The sequence below is a fragment of the Coregonus lavaretus genome (genome assembly GCF_964263955.1).
Source record: "Coregonus lavaretus genome assembly, chromosome: 37".
Lineage (NCBI taxonomy): Eukaryota > Metazoa > Chordata > Actinopteri > Salmoniformes > Salmonidae > Coregonus > Coregonus lavaretus.
In genome coordinates this window covers 16175359-16193289 of record NC_140024.1, presented here as the reverse complement: position 1 = coordinate 16193289, position 17931 = coordinate 16175359, and the positions used below count along the sequence as shown (strand labels likewise).

Here is a 17931-nt window from a genome sequence, read left to right as displayed (position 1 = left end):
ACAGTTTTGAGGTATCCACGGTTATTCTACAATGTAGAAAATAATACAAAAACAAAAACCCTTGAATGAGTAGGTGTGTCCAAAATTTAGACTGGTACTGTATATATATATATTTTTTATTGCCATTGATTTCCCTCTATCATAGCTGAATAAATGGTGTGGGGTTTTGACCGAAACTATCCTTCAGAGAGCCATCCTCCACTTAATTTCTTCATGAGGGTGAGTACACAGAGGGCTTTCTGGCACTTTCTGCTGGTTTGGTTTCTGCTTCTCACAAGTTCCAAAGCAGAATCTGTTCACAGCATTGTCTCTTTACAATGGAATAACACATAGGTAGACTACACAGATGTTAAAGCATGACTTTAATGATGGACCTGAGGATACAATGAAGACCATAATGTTGCAATAATATGGAGAAAGGAGCATGGTACGTAACAGTAGTCCAACATACTGAATAATACTCCACCTAGCAGTTATAACTTGAGCCATAGCGTCACTGAAACACCATGGGGGAAAATTAAATACTGTATTATAAAGAACACATCTTTAGCTCTCTGAAAAACAATGCTGAAACTCACCATGTTGTCCTCAGTGTCTGAGCTGGAGACAGAACTGTCCTCAGTGGATGCCTGATGGAATATTATCAGCATTCTGAAAACTTTAGCATTCATGGCTTACCAGTCACGTGATAGTATACAACAGTAAACATGCAACAATGCTGTAAATTCAGGTGCGCATTGTCTGAAATTTTTTTTGAAGCCGCTGTAGCATTATTATTGTCTATAATCCATTATGTTTGATATAGTAGAGTCAGCAAGAGCACTTTGTTTCAAAGAGTCAATATTGGTTAGTTTGGCCTTTACCCCAATAATGCATTTAGGATTTAGGTCTAAAATTAAAATGAACTAAACTATCAAACATGCAGCATACAAAAAACAATCACCTGCAAATTATTCTTTATTTTCAATTTATAATTATAGGCCAATTGAGTGGTTATTGTGCGCAAACCTGCATTATCATGAGAGCACCTTGTATACTGTGAATTTTTGCAAGTTATTAAATATGACCAAATAAATCAAACAAGCTTATATAATTGGTATTCATGTGTACATTGTACCATAACTCAAGAAAGGCAGTTGATAGCTAAGCTGAATCCAGCAAGGTAAGGAGGAAGGCTGCAATGGTCAGTAACACATCATGTTGATGTTCTGAAGCAATGGCAGAAGAAAGAAGAAAGGAAAGCTGAATCCATTTCATTTTGCCAGGAATGCAGAGCGGCTTTCAAAGGGAACCATTATACAACCGTAACATTATGAATCATAATTTAGCCTGTCAGGTCAGTCATGATTTCAACATATCCAGGTCAGTTACTTGGTAAGCATATCCAGCAAATACCCAATTAGCACATCCAGCTGATATTCATTATATGTACACACACACACACACACACACACACACACTAGCTTGTCCAGCGAATCACCATTTGGTGATAAAATCACTGCGTTAGAATTTCCACCGAATCACAAAATCAGCACCTTGATTCAGGGAGAGCGGGAGCGTGTTCACAAAGGCATGTGGGGCGGGGTTAAAAGCTGTACGATTTGCAGTCATTGGCTGAGGGGAGCATCAGTGTCAGCTTTTGGGCCCCACCTGCTCCAGTCTCTCTGGCTCTCTGTCCAGGATGGGGCTGAGGCCTCGGACCGCTGCGAACGGCCGGTGGGAAACCCCATTCATGGCCGAAAGGCCCCCACTGTCTATAGGGCAGATGTAGTCCGCCAAGTCATCCGGCCTCCTCTTCCTCAGGTGACTGAAACCAAGCTTCTTGGGCTGAAATAATACAGGAAGAAAGGGCTTAAGCTAGGGTTCTCTGTACACAATTTGTACATTGAAAAATAACTACTGCGGATTATATCTAAAACTCTCAATAACAGCAAATTAGGCAGATTTCATTAAAATGTACACAGTGCTCACAGCACATTATACAGTAATCACAGGCCTTCTTCCATGGACACACAGCAGTCGTACCCGGACTTTGGCGGTGGTGGTGAGGGGTGCATGGCCGGTGGCGTTGGCGTACTCCCGTTTCTCCAGAGTGGCCTGTGTCCCCACCAGGGCGGTAAAGGCGGTGGCCAGGTGGCGGCGGAGCAGGGTCTTCTGAGGGGGGATGTTCAGCAGCATGGCCAGGGTCTCAGAGGTGAACCGCGGCTCCAGAATCTAAAGTACAGGGGTAGAGGAGAGGGCTGGAGCTCACTCAGGTAGGAACACATCATTTTTAAGTGACTTAGGCTGCATCCCGATTCTCCACACTTCTTCCAAAGTGTGGACTTGCAAATGACGGGGGGTGTGCAACTGCACACTTCAAAAAAGTTTGGGGAATTGGGACGCATACATGGTTCTGAGGTGCAGTCCACTCACAATGAGACCTCCATGGACCCCACTGCCCCGTAGGTTGGGTGCATACTCAGCCAGGTCCACTGCCCGAAGCCACTCCATCACACGATGGTTGGACCATTGGATCACCTCTGAGGGAGAGGGGTTCCTCTGACCAGGGAGAGAGAGAAATGAGAGAGTTCATCCACTGAGCAGTAAAATCTTATCATTAAACAAATCTTAACTAATTTCTCATCCATCCTTCCAACTTTTGCTTCTCTCCTCAGTCACTCATTTCCCTCCTCCCCCCACTTCAGGGTCCCCTCCCTCTCACCTCCTCCCCAGGCCTGCGTCGGAGGCAGTGGGGGTTGAACTTGTTGACGTGTAGGACGTGGATAGCACACTTTATACTGAGGTGATGGAGCTGACTGGTCACCTTCAGGGAAAGCAGGTCATTCTGGGAAACAGTTCAATTACTTTAGTTCAGTAGGTAAGCTAGGGTGTATTCACTGTAGTTCAGTAGGTAAGCTAGGGTGTATTCACTGTATGGGACCCCTTTTACACTAATGGCATAATAATGGTGATGATATCAGATGAGAGCACGTTAACACTTTAAAACATCTAATTGTTTAGCCTCACCACAGTGAGATACTGGAGCATCCTGCCATCCACTCGTCCCTCGTGGAACTGGTCCTTGTACTGAGGAAGGCCTATGTCATCCAACCATCCTGCATGTGACCAATCAGAGTTAACCATTTTAACTTCCTTTTAAACAAGGAATATTTTCCAACAAAATATCGTACAGACAATACAGTTGACTCATTGTGCACCTCAAATACCACACTTCTGGCAATGTCTGAATATGGTAGATTTTAATAGTACAGTTTAAGTTGTAGACGTACGTGTAACCCAGATGTGGTCCAGCTCAGAGGACTTCTCCATGGCTTTAGTACCGAACCCCCTCAGAGCCAACTGTAGTTTCTTCCTGTGTAGCGGGTGTTTGATACCCATTTCCTGTGGACACAGAAACATTTACATTAAAATAACGTTTCCAAACAACCTGCATTTGGAGCAATATGGTTGTCACTGCGTTTGTTTGCATGGAAGGTTTTACTGTGGTTTCCCAAAGCCAATCAATGACTATGTTTATAAAACATGTTCAGATCAACATGATCTTGATTCCTGCAGTGTTACATGTTCTCCAGAGAGTATTAAGACAAAGCAGCGTCCATATAAGGAATCCTGATGAGACTGACAAGTTCTGAGTGACTGACACAACCTACTTGTGACCCTGAGGCCGTCCTAATATGGACACCATACAAGCAACAATTTTGTATGTTTTTAAGTTCATCAGGGTAGCAACCCTCTCTCCCTCAATGACCTTCTCAAAGTCCTGCGGCCTGGCGGACAGGAGCGTCTGTCCGTTGTCGACCCACTGCCGGGTCAGGTTGACGTACTGACCCAGACCATAGTCCTCCAGCCAACCACACACCTGCTCCCTGGTCCACTGGCTGAATGGAGTGTTCATATCCCTGAAAGACAGAATGAGAGAAATTAGATTAAGAATCCATGAGAGAGAGAGAACACTGATAGAAAACCTTGTTTTGCTTCTGTCTACATGCATTGTATATGGCCTATTCAACATCTATACAATGTGAACAGTATTCCCTATATTGAAACAGGTGCAGTAGCAAACATGCGACTCATTTCAGGAAACTAGGCGTATGTCACGCGTCACTACTTCACAGGAGAGGCATTTGAAAGTTATTTAAAAAAATTTAAATAAAAAACACTTTTTGGCAGAAATGCATTCTGGAACATGTGAACTTTCATGTGCCTTAAAAACAAATTGTATGCCGTCTGTAAATTCCTTTATTTTTATTTTTATTATTCCAGCCTAGTTGGTTTAACCACGGAAAAAGTCAGGAACCTTCCCACTAGCCATGATTGGCTGAGATAATGGTTGGGCTGGACATGCTGAGAGATGAGTTCGGATTGTTCAGCCATGTAGCACTCTTCTGTCTATAACATGAGCTGCTTAGTATGTGTAGGTAATCCTTTCTAAAGTGGCTTTTTTTGAAAGATATCACAAAGAACTGCACAAGTTTTGCTAAGGCTCTCCACTTTCTGGAGGACCGAGTTTTGAAATCAGTGAAATTCCCGGTGGAAGCAGAGTATGATAGCTAAGGAGATGGAGAAAATTCAGGCATTTGATTGCAAATGCAGAGGGAGTCAGAAAGAGAAAGAGCTGTTGTATAAAACACCTGTCTGGATTACATCTTCAAACTAAGGGCAACAATGGCATCTGTGACAGAGAGGGAGCAGCGTTCATCCATGTATGCGGGTAAGAGAGTCTAGCTAGTTACATTTTCAGATATTATACGTTTCAAATATTGTTAGAAAGTTGTTTTCATTGCAAGTTAAAGTGTACTGTTAGCTAGCTAGCTAACGTTAGCTGGCTGGCTAGCTAGCTAACATTACGTGTATGATCTGTGTAGTGTTATTCATACCTCAGAGCCATTTACATTGCTAGTGATAGCCTAATGTCAGCTAGCTAGCTAACATTGAACCTAGCTAGTTGGTTAGCTTTAGCTACCTGTAGATTCATGAAGGGTAGCAACAATATGAGTTGGTATTATGGTTCATCGTTTAGCTAGCTACATGTCTAATCAAAAAGACTCCACTATGCAAGTAACCATTTCACTGTACAGTTTACACCTTCTAACAAGCTAGAAACTAACTACATTTTTCATAACGACAATGACAAAGTTTGATGTCGGACGACAATAGAATGTTCATGATGTCACTGCAACAACTGTATACAGACATGTCGATAGAAGTAGTATAAACCAGCCTTTAGTCTTGAAATCTTTGGTTGTACACTAGCGTACTCACTGTTTAGCACATGGCCTCACATGTGAATCCTTAAAGAGATGGGTGGGGCTAAGGCTTAAGAGGGTGTGAACGATGCTGAATGGGTGCAGGCAAAGAAGAGCTCTCCAGTAGGTGTCCCAAAACATTTCAAGGGCCTTTTTCTCAAAAGTGGGGTTACAAGTTTATCAACTTTCAAAGCAGAATTACATTCCCATTTGTTCCTCAACTGCAGTGTATGATGTACAATTTTCTAGCTCTGAGCCTCTACTTTTATCCAATGTAAAAAACACAATTTCAAATGTTGCTACATAAGACCAAATCGAGGCGGTCGGTCACATATTGGGTCACACTTTCTTTGGATAGTCCGGAATTTCCATCTGTAGATGCTCTACAGATGGTCATACTATCAACAAGCTATCTGTTGATAAGCAACTGCTTGCTAAGGTTACGGTTAGGTTTAATAAGGGTTAGGGTAGGGGTTAAGGTTAGGGTTAGTAGATATTTTACTGATAGTCCATCTGTAGATGCTCTACAGACTATCTAAATAAAGGGTTACCACATTGTTATTTCATGGCAATAATCTATTGGGGAATTAGGTGGTGTCAATGAGTTATCCCGCAAACCCAGTCTTACCGAACAGAGTCAGGGGTCCGGGTGAGTCTTGGCCCCGCTGTGGCACGCAGCCCCCCTCTCCTAAACTGGTTTGGTTCCAGGTCCTCCCCCTGCAGACCCCCTGACTGGGTCCGCCTGATCCTGGAGGAGAGGACATTATTTGATTTCATAGACATACTGTACATAATATGCAAGACTTGGGTGTCATTCACATCCGTAAGCTTGCCATTTTAGGTGAGGTATATGCTCAATTTACTGTATATATTTTATCCCAAAAAATAAATATTATACCCACTCACTTTCCCCAGAGCTTCCTGATACTGTTATTGTTCTTCAGGTGTTCTGGTGAGCCAATAGTCCGTTGACCTGACTCCGCCCCTGAAGACTGGGGTGAAAGGTCAGAAGATGAGGTGTCATCCATTTTCTCTGTCTTTCCTGTAAGAAGGGGGGAAAGATCAACAAAAATGATCTTTATTATCTAGTTGTGTATCCATCATTGAAACATTTAATAATTTCAATCGGAAGTTTACATGTGGGCGAAGGTTCTGGTTTAGCTTTCATTTGAGTTGCTCTTGAAAATGTACAATGCACGAACAAAAGCAATCAACTGGTTCAAAAAGTAATTTCTTTCCAGGGCAGCAAAACAAATAGCTGATGTTATCTTTGTGTGAAAATAAGTTTCATACAGGCAGTGAACCTTCAAAAAGACTTCAATCTTAATGACTGTCAAAAAAATAAATAAAGTGAATTATGTTTATTTCCAATAGCCTGTGGAGAGATAACTAGCACAAACATGTTAATTAGCTCATAGCTAGTGCCATGGACACCCTACGTGTACAAATCCCTGAAAGATAAACATTAATGTGTTGGAAATTCCATATTGTATGCATAGTCAACTTACACACAGCACTGACACGCACACTTACCCCACCAAACACGCCACCAGGGGTCTTTTCACAGTCCCCAGGTCCAGAACAAATTCAAGGAAACGTACAGTATTATACAGAGCCATGAGTGCATGGAACTCCCTTCCATGTTACATAGCGCAAGTGAAGAGCAAACCTGGTTTCAAAAAACAAATAAAGCAACACCTCATGGCACAACGCCTCTCCCCCATGTGACCTACTTGTTGTGTGTATGTACTGACATGTATGTGTAACTGATAGATGCGCACACACACAAACACACACATTTAAAAACATGAACATGTTGTGTATATCAATTGTAAAGTATTTTGTCTGTAATGTCTTTTTCGTTATGTGTCGGACCTCAGTAAGACTCACAGATAGGCCCACTAGGGGATTGGTAGAGCTTTGCTTTCTCATGTTTATATTGGAGGCCTTTGGGTCTAACCGACCACCCAATAGGAGAGAGAGCACATAGAAAGTGGTTCCAGCTGCTGGGCCTGTGCCGGTCCATGTGCACAGCACAAAATCCCACCTCTGCCACCAGTTACAGCTGGGAGGCCAATATAGATTAATTTTGTGGGAGGATCATATACTCATGGACTTGATTCCTGCCACTCCAAAGCCCAGGGTGGAGTTGGGGTGAGTGTGGTCCGTGAGAGAGGGTGGGGTTGTGTGGACCTTGGTAATTTAGAAAGAGAAAGTGGAATTGGGGTAAGCGTGGTCTGTGAGAGAGAGGATGGGGTTGGGTTGCGTGTGGTCGATCAGAAAGAGGTTGGGGCTGTGAACATGGTATATGTCAGCCAGTCAGGAATATCCCTGAAAACCTTTGCTCTGGCTGGGGCCTCTCCCCTATTAGCTTTGATCACAGTACAACTAATCAGAGACCTGTGTAGTTGCCCTGTCTCAAAGGGAGGACCAAGTCTTGGTCTGATCTGATATCAGGGGCTTTGTGCTCTGTGGTGTAGAAGGGGCCAGACCTAAGCACAGATGGTTTCTCAGAACAGGTCTGTCCACCAAGCAACATAAGACACATTGAATCCTACAATATATTCTGAGGTGAAGGTATCTGAAGCACTTATGGACAGTCTGTGTGGCAGGTAGTGCTTCTTTAGGCTTACTTGAGTCTCCGTCTTCACTCCCCTCTGGAGACCTCTGGCTCTGTGTCTCACTGCACTCTCCCTCTCCATTATGCTCTGGGAGGGAGGCCTTCACCGGCAGGGTCTGGTACCTGTTATCTACAGGCCCATTCTGGAGAACAAACAAAGATAAATGAAACAATTAGACCAATACAAATGTTTTATTTTACTTTTGAGTCATTGATATATTTTCTATCAAATTCTGATTGACAAGACACAAAACAATCATTGGTCAGAAGTGTAACCCAAACACAAGAAATAGAACAGTATGATATGAAAGGTGAAGAGTTTTGTAATAATACCTCAGCAGACACTTCAGCCTCTACAGGAATCACCACTACATACTAGATGTAAGAAAGGTGAAGAACAATCATTAGATGACAAGGAGTTAGTGCTGTGATACAGATTGAGGAGAAAGGTGTAAAACGCTTTCTAGTCAGACTTTCCCACTCTGGGCAGTAAAGTCAAGTGAAAATGTCTCCTCTACCTTGGGTGAAGATCCATTCTGTAGGTTGTCCATACTGCTTGATAAAAGTCGGGGCTGTCTCCTGATAAAAATACATGATCATCTGATCATTCAATTCACAACGAAATATGTTGATAAGTGCAGTCCCATAGATCTCTTAAATAAGTCAGATAAAAGGTGTTCCATTCCCAGAGTCTCACCAGAGTTCTCTCTCCTTCTGGGCTGGCAGGTGGGACACGAGCTGGGGGGATGAACTGCTGAAGGACATCTGGACCAGAGGAGAGATGGAGATAAGGACAGGGAACGAGGAATATGACTAGTGTCATAACCTCTAGTTGAACAGTCAGCAGACTTGTGGGAAAATGAGGCTTCTGAACCTTATTGGGCAGGATCAATGATGTTTTCATCCAAAGGCACTTTCTACCTTCTTCATATTATGCTGATACTGAAAACTAGAATAATTGTCAGTGTATGCTTGGGGCTGAGAGAACAATTTTTTCCCCCATCTGAACATTCCCCTTCCTCTGACCCACCTCAGTCTTTGTGTTCTCTGGGAGTGCACTGGGAGGAACTGACATCACAACTCCATGCTCCTCTTCCTCACTGCTGCTCGATGGAGTCCTCTCATTGGAAACCAAGCTTGACGGAGTCCTCTCATTGGGTACTGAGAGTATAGTGGGTGGAGCTATCGAAGAGAGAGGGTAATTGCTTCATACCATCGTGAGTAATGGAAATGTTTTGCTTTCTCTGGTTCATTATACATTTGAATGTAAGGAATGTTTTACCGTTTTGGTGGCTTTTAATTAAAACAATCAATAACTAGCGTAGTACTATGTATGGTAGGGGAGATTGCTGTTACCTTGTCTTGGGGTCACAACGTCTCTGAACTGTCTGCACTGGACTAGGAGCAGCGTGAGCTCTTCAATACGCCGGTCCTGTAACAAGGAGATTCATCCATACAGTGCCTTGCAAAAGTAGGATTTCTTCACATTTTGTGTTACAAAGTGGGATTAAAATGTATTTAATTGTCAATCTACACAAAACACTAAAATGCCAAAGTGGAAAAAATGAATAAAAATATAATAACTAAAACATAGTTGTATAAGTATTCAGCTCCCTGAGTCAATACATGATAGAAACACCTTTGGCATTGATTACAGTTGTGAGTGTTCTTGGGTAAGTCTAAGAGCTTTGCACACCTGGATTGTGCAATATTTACCCATCATTATTTTGTAATAACTATTGTTTCTTCCTGTTGAACGCGGAATGAGGGAGAGCTCGGTTTTGCTGTTTAGAAAAGTTTGTCGTTTTGAAAGTGTATTGGAAAGTTTCTTAGTAGCTAGCTACCTTTTTAGTTTGGATCCCGCAACGCAGTTGGCATCAGTTGCTGGGACTGCTAGTCTCTGTCCAGTAATCCTGCCGACCAAGGCCGGGTCTGAGGAGCTATTTAGCTAGCTGCCTATTATGCTAGCAGGGTTTTCTTCAGGGCTTGAACGCAACCCACGACGCAGTTAGCCATTGTGGCTGAGACAGCGGATTGTCCCGAGTTTGTGGCTGTATAGATCCCTGCTGTTTGTTGTTTTCAATCTTCCCTGTGACCTGCCCTGTCTGGAACTGTGAGGAGTAACAGCGTAACCTACGTTGCTAGCTACCATGACAAAGACCAAAGCCGGTGGGAGTACCGTTGAGGACAGTGGTGTCTCTCTATCACGTGAAGGATATTTTAAACAAACAAAAACAGTTATACAAGCAGTTGTTAAAAAAATAAAATAGCTTCAAGTGTTTTGTCGAAATACTGGTGCATGGACGACCTGATCAGTTCTCCCAGGGTCAGCTCAATCAGTTTATACAGGAGAACGGCAAGATGACAGCAATCTGTTAGTCATTGAGAGAGGACATCAGTTATGTGTGTGAATCCATGATAACAATGACGGATAAATCTCGAGGGACAATCAAGGCGGAACAAATGGTTGTGGACGGAATTGCTGAATCTCCACGTGACTGGACGGAGTCTGAGGACAAAGTGAGAGAAATGATCTCTGAGAAATTAAAGAGGGACCACAGGAAGATTGCGGGAGACCACGCCCACAGGACAGGAAAACCCACCACCGGCCCAGGTGACAGGCCCAGGCCGATAGTGTCAAGTTCCTGAGGTTCAAGGACAAGGTAGCTGTTTTGGAAAGAGCCAAGAACTTGAGAGGAACGTATATCTTCCTCAACAAGGACTATCCTGAAGCTGTGCGCCAGAAGAGGAAAGAACTTCTCAGCCATGAAAGCTGCCAGAGCGCGTGGGGACATTGCTTACATCCGCTATGACAGGCTCATTGTCCACCCTCCCTCCCAGAAGCCTGGAAGGGATGAGAGAGCCAAGCCTATGGGTTCTTAGCTTCAAACCCGCAGCACACACACACACCAATTGATTAATGGACTACTGAATGTATATATTTTTCTCTTGCTTTGTTTGCTCTTTTCAGTATTATGTATATATCTCTGTTTAACACTTTTTTTGTTACTACATGATTCCATGTGTTATTTCATAGTTTATGTTTTCACTATTATTCTACAATGTAAAAAATAGTAAAAAATATAGAAAAGCCCTGGAATGAGTAGGTGTGTCCAAACTTTTGACTGGTAGTGTGTGTGTGTGTGTGTGTGTATATATATATCAATCTCCCTTGGCCTATATATATATATATATATATATATTAGTGAGGGAAAAAAGTATTTGATCCCCTGCTGATTTTGTATGTTTGCCCACTGACACAGAAATTATCAGTCTATAATTTTAATAGTAGGTTTATTTGAACAGTGAGAGACAGAATAACAACAACAAAATCCAGAAAAACACATGTCAAAAATGTTATAAATTGATTTGCATTTTAAATGAGGGAAATAAATATTTGACCCCCCTCAATCAGAAAGATTTCTGGCTCCCAGGTGTCTTTTATACAGGTAACGAGCTGAGATTAGGAGCACACTCTTACAGGGAGTGCTCCTAATCTCAGCTTGTTACCTGTATAAAAGACACCTGTCCACAGAAGCAATCAATCAATCAGATTCCAAACTCTCCACCATGGCCAAGACCAAAAGAGCTCTCCAAGGATGTCAGGGACAAGATTGTAGACCTACACAAGGCTGGAATGGGCTACAAGACCATCGCCAGGCAGCTTGGTGAGAAGATGACAACAGTTGGTGCGATTATTTGCAAATGGAAGAAACACAAAATAACTGTAAATCTCCCTTGGCCTGGGGCTCCATGCAAGATCTCACCTCGTGGAGTCGCAATGATCATGAGAACGGTGAGGAATCAGCCCAGAACTACACGGGAGGATCTTGTCAATGATATCAAGGCAGCTGGGACCATAGTCACCAAGAAAACAATTGGTAACACACTACGCCGTGAAGGACTGAAATCCTGCAGCGCCCGCAAGGTCCACTTGCTCAAGAAAGCACATATACAGGCCCGCCTGAAGTTATCCAATGAACATCTGAATGATTCAGAGGAGAACTGGGTGAAAGTGTTGTGGTCAGATGAGATCAAAATGGAGCTCTTTGGCATCAACTCAACTCGCCGTGTTTGGAGGAGGAGGAATGCTGGCTATGACCCCAAGAACACCATCCCCACCGTCAAACATGGAGGTGGAAACATTATGCTTTGGGGGTGTTTTTCTGCTAAGGGGACAGGACAACTTCACTGCATCAAAGGGACGATGGGCGGGGCCATGTACCGTCAAATCTTGGGTGAGAACCTCCTTCCCTCAGCCAGGGCATTGAAAATGGGTCGTGGATGGGTATTCCAGTATGACAATGACCCAAAACACACGGCCAAGGCAACAAAGGAGTGGCTCAAGAAGAAGCACATTAAGGTCCTGGAGTGGCCTAGCCAGTCTCCAGACCTTAATCCCATAGAAAATGTGTGGAGGGAGCTGAATGTTCGAGTTGCCAAACGTTAGGCTCGAAACCTTAATGACTTGGAGAAGATCTGCAAAGAGGAGTGGGACAAAATCCCTCTTGAGATGTGTGCAAACCTGGTGGCCAACTACAAGAAACGTCTGACCTCTGTGATTGCCAACAAGGGTTTTGCCACCAAGTACTAAGTCATGTTTTGCAGAGGGGTCAAATACTCATTACCCTCATTAAAATGCAAATCAATTTATAACATTTTTGACATGCGTTTTTCTGGATTTTGTTGTTGTTATTCTGTCTCTCACTGTTCAAATAAACCTACCATTAAAAGTATAGACTGATCATGTCTTTGTCAGTGGGCAAACGTACAAAATCAGCAGGGGATCAAATACTTTTTTCCCTAACTGTATATATATATAAAATTCAGAGCCATATCCCTGTAATGCTTACTGAAGAGCTTATGTCAAGTGTTATTGAATTGTTGTGGTTGCAGGTTCACTTGGCACATATAAAGCCTTTCCTTTTGGGGTGTTGCTATAGGCCACCAAGTGCTAACAGTCAGTATCTACATATTGTGTGTGAAATGCTTGATAGTATATGTGATCTAAACAGAGAGGTCTACTTTCTCGGGGACCTGAATATTGACTGGTGTTCATCAAGCTGTCCGCTCAAGAGGAAGCTTCTCACTGTAACCAGCGCCAGGTTATTAATCAACCTACCAGGGTGTTTACAAACACTAGAGGAACAAGATCATCCACATGTATTGATCACATTTTTACTAATACTGTAGAACTTTGTTCTAAAGCTGTGTCCGTACCCATTGGAGGCAGTGATCATAATATAGTGGCTATATCCAGGAAAGCCAAAGTTCCAAAAGCTGGGCCTAAAATAGTGTCTAAGAGATCATACAAAAGATTTTGCTGTGACTCTTATGTAGATGATTTAAAAAAAGATTTGTTGGTCTGATGTGATTAATAAGGAGCATCCAGACGCTGCACTTGATACATTATGAAATTTCTTCTTCCAATTGATAAACATGCACCTGTTAAGAAACTGACTGTTAGAAATGTTAAGGCTCCATGGATTGATGAGGAATTGAAAAACTATATGGTTGAAAGGGATAGGGAAACATAAATGGCTAATAAGTGACTGGCTGACTTACTGCAAATTGAGAAATGTGACTAAACTCAACAAAAAGAAGAAACTGTATTATGAAGCCAAGATCAATCATATAAAGAATGATGGAAAAAAGTTTAAATGAAATGAGCAGAAAGACAAATTCAACTCCATCTTTCATCAAATCAGATGGCTATTCATCACTAAACCTTTTGATGTTGCCAAGTATTTTAATGATTACTTCATTGACAAAGTGGGCAAAAGTAGGCAGGAAATGCCAACAACTAACAGTGAGCCATCGTATTCATGCATAAAAAAACTAATAATGAAAGAAAAGCATTGCACGTTTGAGTTTTGTAAAGTTAGTGTGGGAGAGGTGGAAAATTATTGTTATCGATCAATAATAACATACCTCCTGGCATTGACAACTTCGATGGAAAGCTACTGAGGATGGTAGCTAACTCTATAGCCACCCCTAGCTGTCATATCGTTCATCTGAGCCTGGAGGAATGTCTTTGTCCTCAGGCCTGGAGGGAAGCCAAAGTAATTCCGCTACCCAAGTGGTAAAGTGCCCTTTACTGGTTCTAACAGCAGACCTATAAGCTTGCTGCCAGCTCTTAGCAAACTGTTGGAAAAAATGTTTGACCAAATACAATGCTATTTCTCTGTAAATATATTAACAGACTTTCAGAATGCTTACAGAGAAGGGCACTCAACATGTACTGCACTGACACAACTGACTGATGTTTGGTTGAAACAAATTGCTAATAAGATGATTGTGGGAGCTGTACTGTTAGATTTCAGTGCAGCCTTGATATTATTGACCATAATCTGTTGTTGAAAAAAATTGTGTTATGGCTTTTCAACCTTCGCCATATCGTGTATTCAGAGCTATCTAATAGAACTCAAAGGGTTTTCTTTACTGGAAGCTTCTCGAACATCAAACATGTAAAGTGTGGTGCACCGCAGGGCAGCTCTCTAGGCCCTCTACTCTTTTCTATTTTTACCAATGACCTGCCACTGGCATTAAGCAAAGCGTGTGTCCATGTATGCTGATGATTCAACCATATATACGCATCAGCAAGCACAGCTAATGAAGTCACTGAAACCCTTAACAAGGAGTTGCAGTCAGTTTTGGAATGGGTGGCCAGTAATAAACTGGCACTGAACATCTCTAAAACTAAGAGCATTGTATTTGGTACAAATCATTCCATAAGTTCTAGACCTCCACTGAATCTGGTAATTAATTGCATGGCTGTTGAACAAGTTGAGGAGAATAAATTACTTGGCATTAGCTTAGATTGTAAACTGTCATGGTCAAAACATATAGAGTCAATGGTTGTAAAGATGGGGAGAGGTCTGTCAGTAATAAAGAGATGCGCTGCTTTTTTGACACCACACTCCAAAAAGCAAGTTCTGCAGGCTCCCGTTTTGTCTTATCTTGATTATTGCCCAGTCGTGTGGTCGAGTGCTGCAAATAAAGACACAATTAAGCTGCAGCTGGCCCAGAACAGAGCAGCACATCTTGCTCTTCATTGTAATCAGAGGGCTAATATTTATACTATGCATGCCAGTCTCGCTTGGCTAAGAGTTGTGGAACATGAATCAGTGTGGAACATTAATGTGTTGGAAATTCCAAATTGTTTGCATAGTGAACTTCCACACAGCACTGACACACACACTTACCCCACCAGACATGCGACCAGGGATCTTTTCACAGTCCCCAAATCAAGAACAAATTCAAGAAAGCATACAGTATTATAAAAGAGCCATTATTACATGGAAACATGGAACTCCGTTCCATCTCATATTGCTCAAATAAACAGCAACCCTGGTTTAACCTCTTAAGGATTGGACCCTTTTTTTCAAATTTTGCCTAAAATGACACCCAAATCTAACAGCCTGTAGCTTAGGACCTGAAGCAAGGATATGCATATTCTTGATACCATTTGAAAGGAAACACTGAAGTTTGTGTAAATGTGAAATTAATCTAGGAGAATATAACGTTAGATCTGGTAAAAGATAATACAAACAAAAAATACATGCGTTTTCTATAAAAAAAATGTTCCATTGTCTTTGAAATGCAAGAGAAAGACCACAATATGGAAAGCCAAAGTATGAAAAATGTATACACTCACTAATTGTAAGTCGCTCTGGATAAGAGCGTCTGCTAAATTACTAAAATGTAAATAATATTGCAGTTATGCGCACTTTAGATTTTGTCCACTAGATGGCAGAAGTGTGCAACATTTCAGATTGATCCAGTGAAGCACTGCAATACTGGACTATTTTGTATCAAGTCTGCCCAAATGTACCGAATTGGTCAATTGATACATTTTCAAGTACATGACTATAGAGAACATACAAAAATGATATGGTAATACAAAATTTAAGTTTACACAATCCCAGGAATGTCATACATGATGGATCATTAGCTTATACACTAACTTTCACACATCTAGATGGCCGGGCGGGGTGGGTGTGGAGCCAAAGACAGCAAGGGCTCAAAGTGTAGAACCCAGTTCCTACATTTGGATATACAAATGGATTTTATCAAACTTCAGAGGTGAATGTATCAAACCAGTTGGCGTGATACGTTTTGTTGTTGTTTTGCACTCTCCTCAAACAACAGCATGGTATTTTTTTCACTGTAATAGCTACTGTAAATTGGACAGTGCAGTAAGATTAACAATAATTTAAGCTTTCTGCCCATATAAGACATGTATATGTCCTGGAAAGTTTGCTGTTACTTACAACAGTCATGCTAATCACATTAGCACACGTTAGGTCAACCGTCCCGTATACGGGACACCGATCCCTTAGGAGGTTAAAAAAACAGAAAGCAACACCTCACGGCACAAAGCCTCTCCTCTATTTGACCTAGATAGTTTGTGTGTATGTATTGATATGTAGGCTACGTGTGCCTTTGAATATTTTGTAGTTCTGTCCTTGAGCTGTTCTTGTCTATTAATGTTCTGTATTATGTAATGTTTCATGTTTTGTGTGGACCCCAGGAAGAGTAGCTGCTGCTTTTACAACAGCTAATGGGGATCCTAATAAATAAAATATTAAATAATGTCCAACATTTTCAACCTCTATCAAGATGTTGGGGATCATGGCTAGACAGCAATGCTCAAGGCTTGCCACAGATTCAAGCAGATTTAACTTGGCCACTCAGGAACATTCACAGTCTTCTTGATAAGCAACTGCAATGTAGATTTTGCTTTGTAGGTTATGGTCTTGCTGAAAGGTGAATTCCTCTCCCAGTCTCTGGTGTTAAGCAGTTTTTCCTCTAGGATTTTGCCTGTGTTTAGCACCATCCCATTTCTTTTTCTCCTGAAAAACTCCTCAGTATGTCCCAGTTTCAAGCATACCCATACCATGATGCAGCCACCACTATGCTTGAAAATAAGGGGGCAGTTACTCAGTGATGTGTTAGATTTGCCACAAACATAAGGCTTTACATTTAGGCAAAAAAGTGTATTCCTTTGCAGTGTTTTTTGTAGTATTACTTTAGTGCCTTGTTGCATACATTGTGTATATTTGTATTCTTCTTTTCACTCTATCATTTATGTCTTTATTGTGGAGTCAATAAAATGTTGATGATCCATCCTCAGTTATCCCAGCACAGCCAATGAACTCGGTAGCCATTTTAAAATCACCAATGGCCTCATGGTAACATACCGGAGCAGTGTCATTCCTGTCCTGCTGCTCAGTTCAGAAGGAGGACTGTATCTTTGATGTGTCTGGGTGGTTTACAGTTTTTTTGGATTGCTTACACACTAAAATTAAAAGTAGTACACTATTAGCAAAACCTTACACTCAAGAAGCAAAACATCAGCCCATATTTGCACAACTATAAGCACATTGTCAACCTTACACTTGTTGCAAAACTCTACACACAGTGATTTGCAAAACACTAAACACACTTAACATACATTACACACAAAAATCTATCATGAAGTCACGTCCTTGCAATACCAAAGCACTGACTGTCAAATTACCACACCGTCCAACCAATTGGTTCAACACAGTCATCAGGTGTGCAAACACTCGTTTGCTTAATTGTAGACACACCAATCAGGTGTATAAGCACTATAAAAAGCAGCAGGTGAGTTCATCGGTCTTCAAGCACAATGGAAAGAGTCAGAGAAAGAGTAAGACGAGGAGGAGGACGACGAGGAGAACGAGGAGGAGGACGAGGAGAACGAGGAGAACGAGGAGAACGAGGAGGAGAACGAGGAGGAGGAGGAGGAGGAAGGGGAGGAAGACAAGAAGGTGCTCAAAGAGGACCGAATCTGACAAATGAGATCCGCGCAACACTGGTTGACCACATTGTCAACCACGGCCTGACGCTGAGGGAGGCTGGACTGCGAGTACAGCCAAATCTAAGCCGATATACAGTGGCAAGTGTGATGAGAACATTTCGACTGGAAAATAGGTATTGTAAAAATATCATCATATCAAAAACATCTGCACGGTTTCAGTAACTGCTTACAGTACTATATTCTATGCACTATCAGCACTTCTGTTACCTTTTCCT

General features: G+C 41.9%; 1 protein-coding gene across 1 annotated transcript in view; it reads right to left on the bottom strand.

Annotated features, from left to right (window-relative positions):
• Positions 1-345: 345 nt before the first annotated feature.
• Positions 346-17931, bottom strand: part of LOC311111363 (liprin-beta-2-like) — a 43090-nt gene continuing 25504 nt past the window's right edge. Inside the window, exons 7-19 of the mRNA XM_084154080.1 lie at positions 8567-8634; positions 8388-8448; positions 8203-8244; positions 7883-8012; positions 6156-6291; positions 5878-5997; positions 3752-3902; positions 3273-3384; positions 3010-3098; positions 2705-2827; positions 2416-2541; positions 2026-2214; positions 346-1827 (exon numbers count right to left, since the gene is read on the bottom strand). Of these exons, the coding sequence (XP_084010206.1) occupies positions 1633-1827; positions 2026-2214; positions 2416-2541; positions 2705-2827; positions 3010-3098; positions 3273-3384; positions 3752-3902; positions 5878-5997; positions 6156-6291; positions 7883-8012; positions 8203-8244; positions 8388-8448; positions 8567-8634 (1542 nt within the window). The 3' untranslated portion in view covers positions 346-1632. The remainder of the gene's footprint in view (positions 1828-2025; positions 2215-2415; positions 2542-2704; positions 2828-3009; positions 3099-3272; positions 3385-3751; positions 3903-5877; positions 5998-6155; positions 6292-7882; positions 8013-8202; positions 8245-8387; positions 8449-8566; positions 8635-17931) is intronic.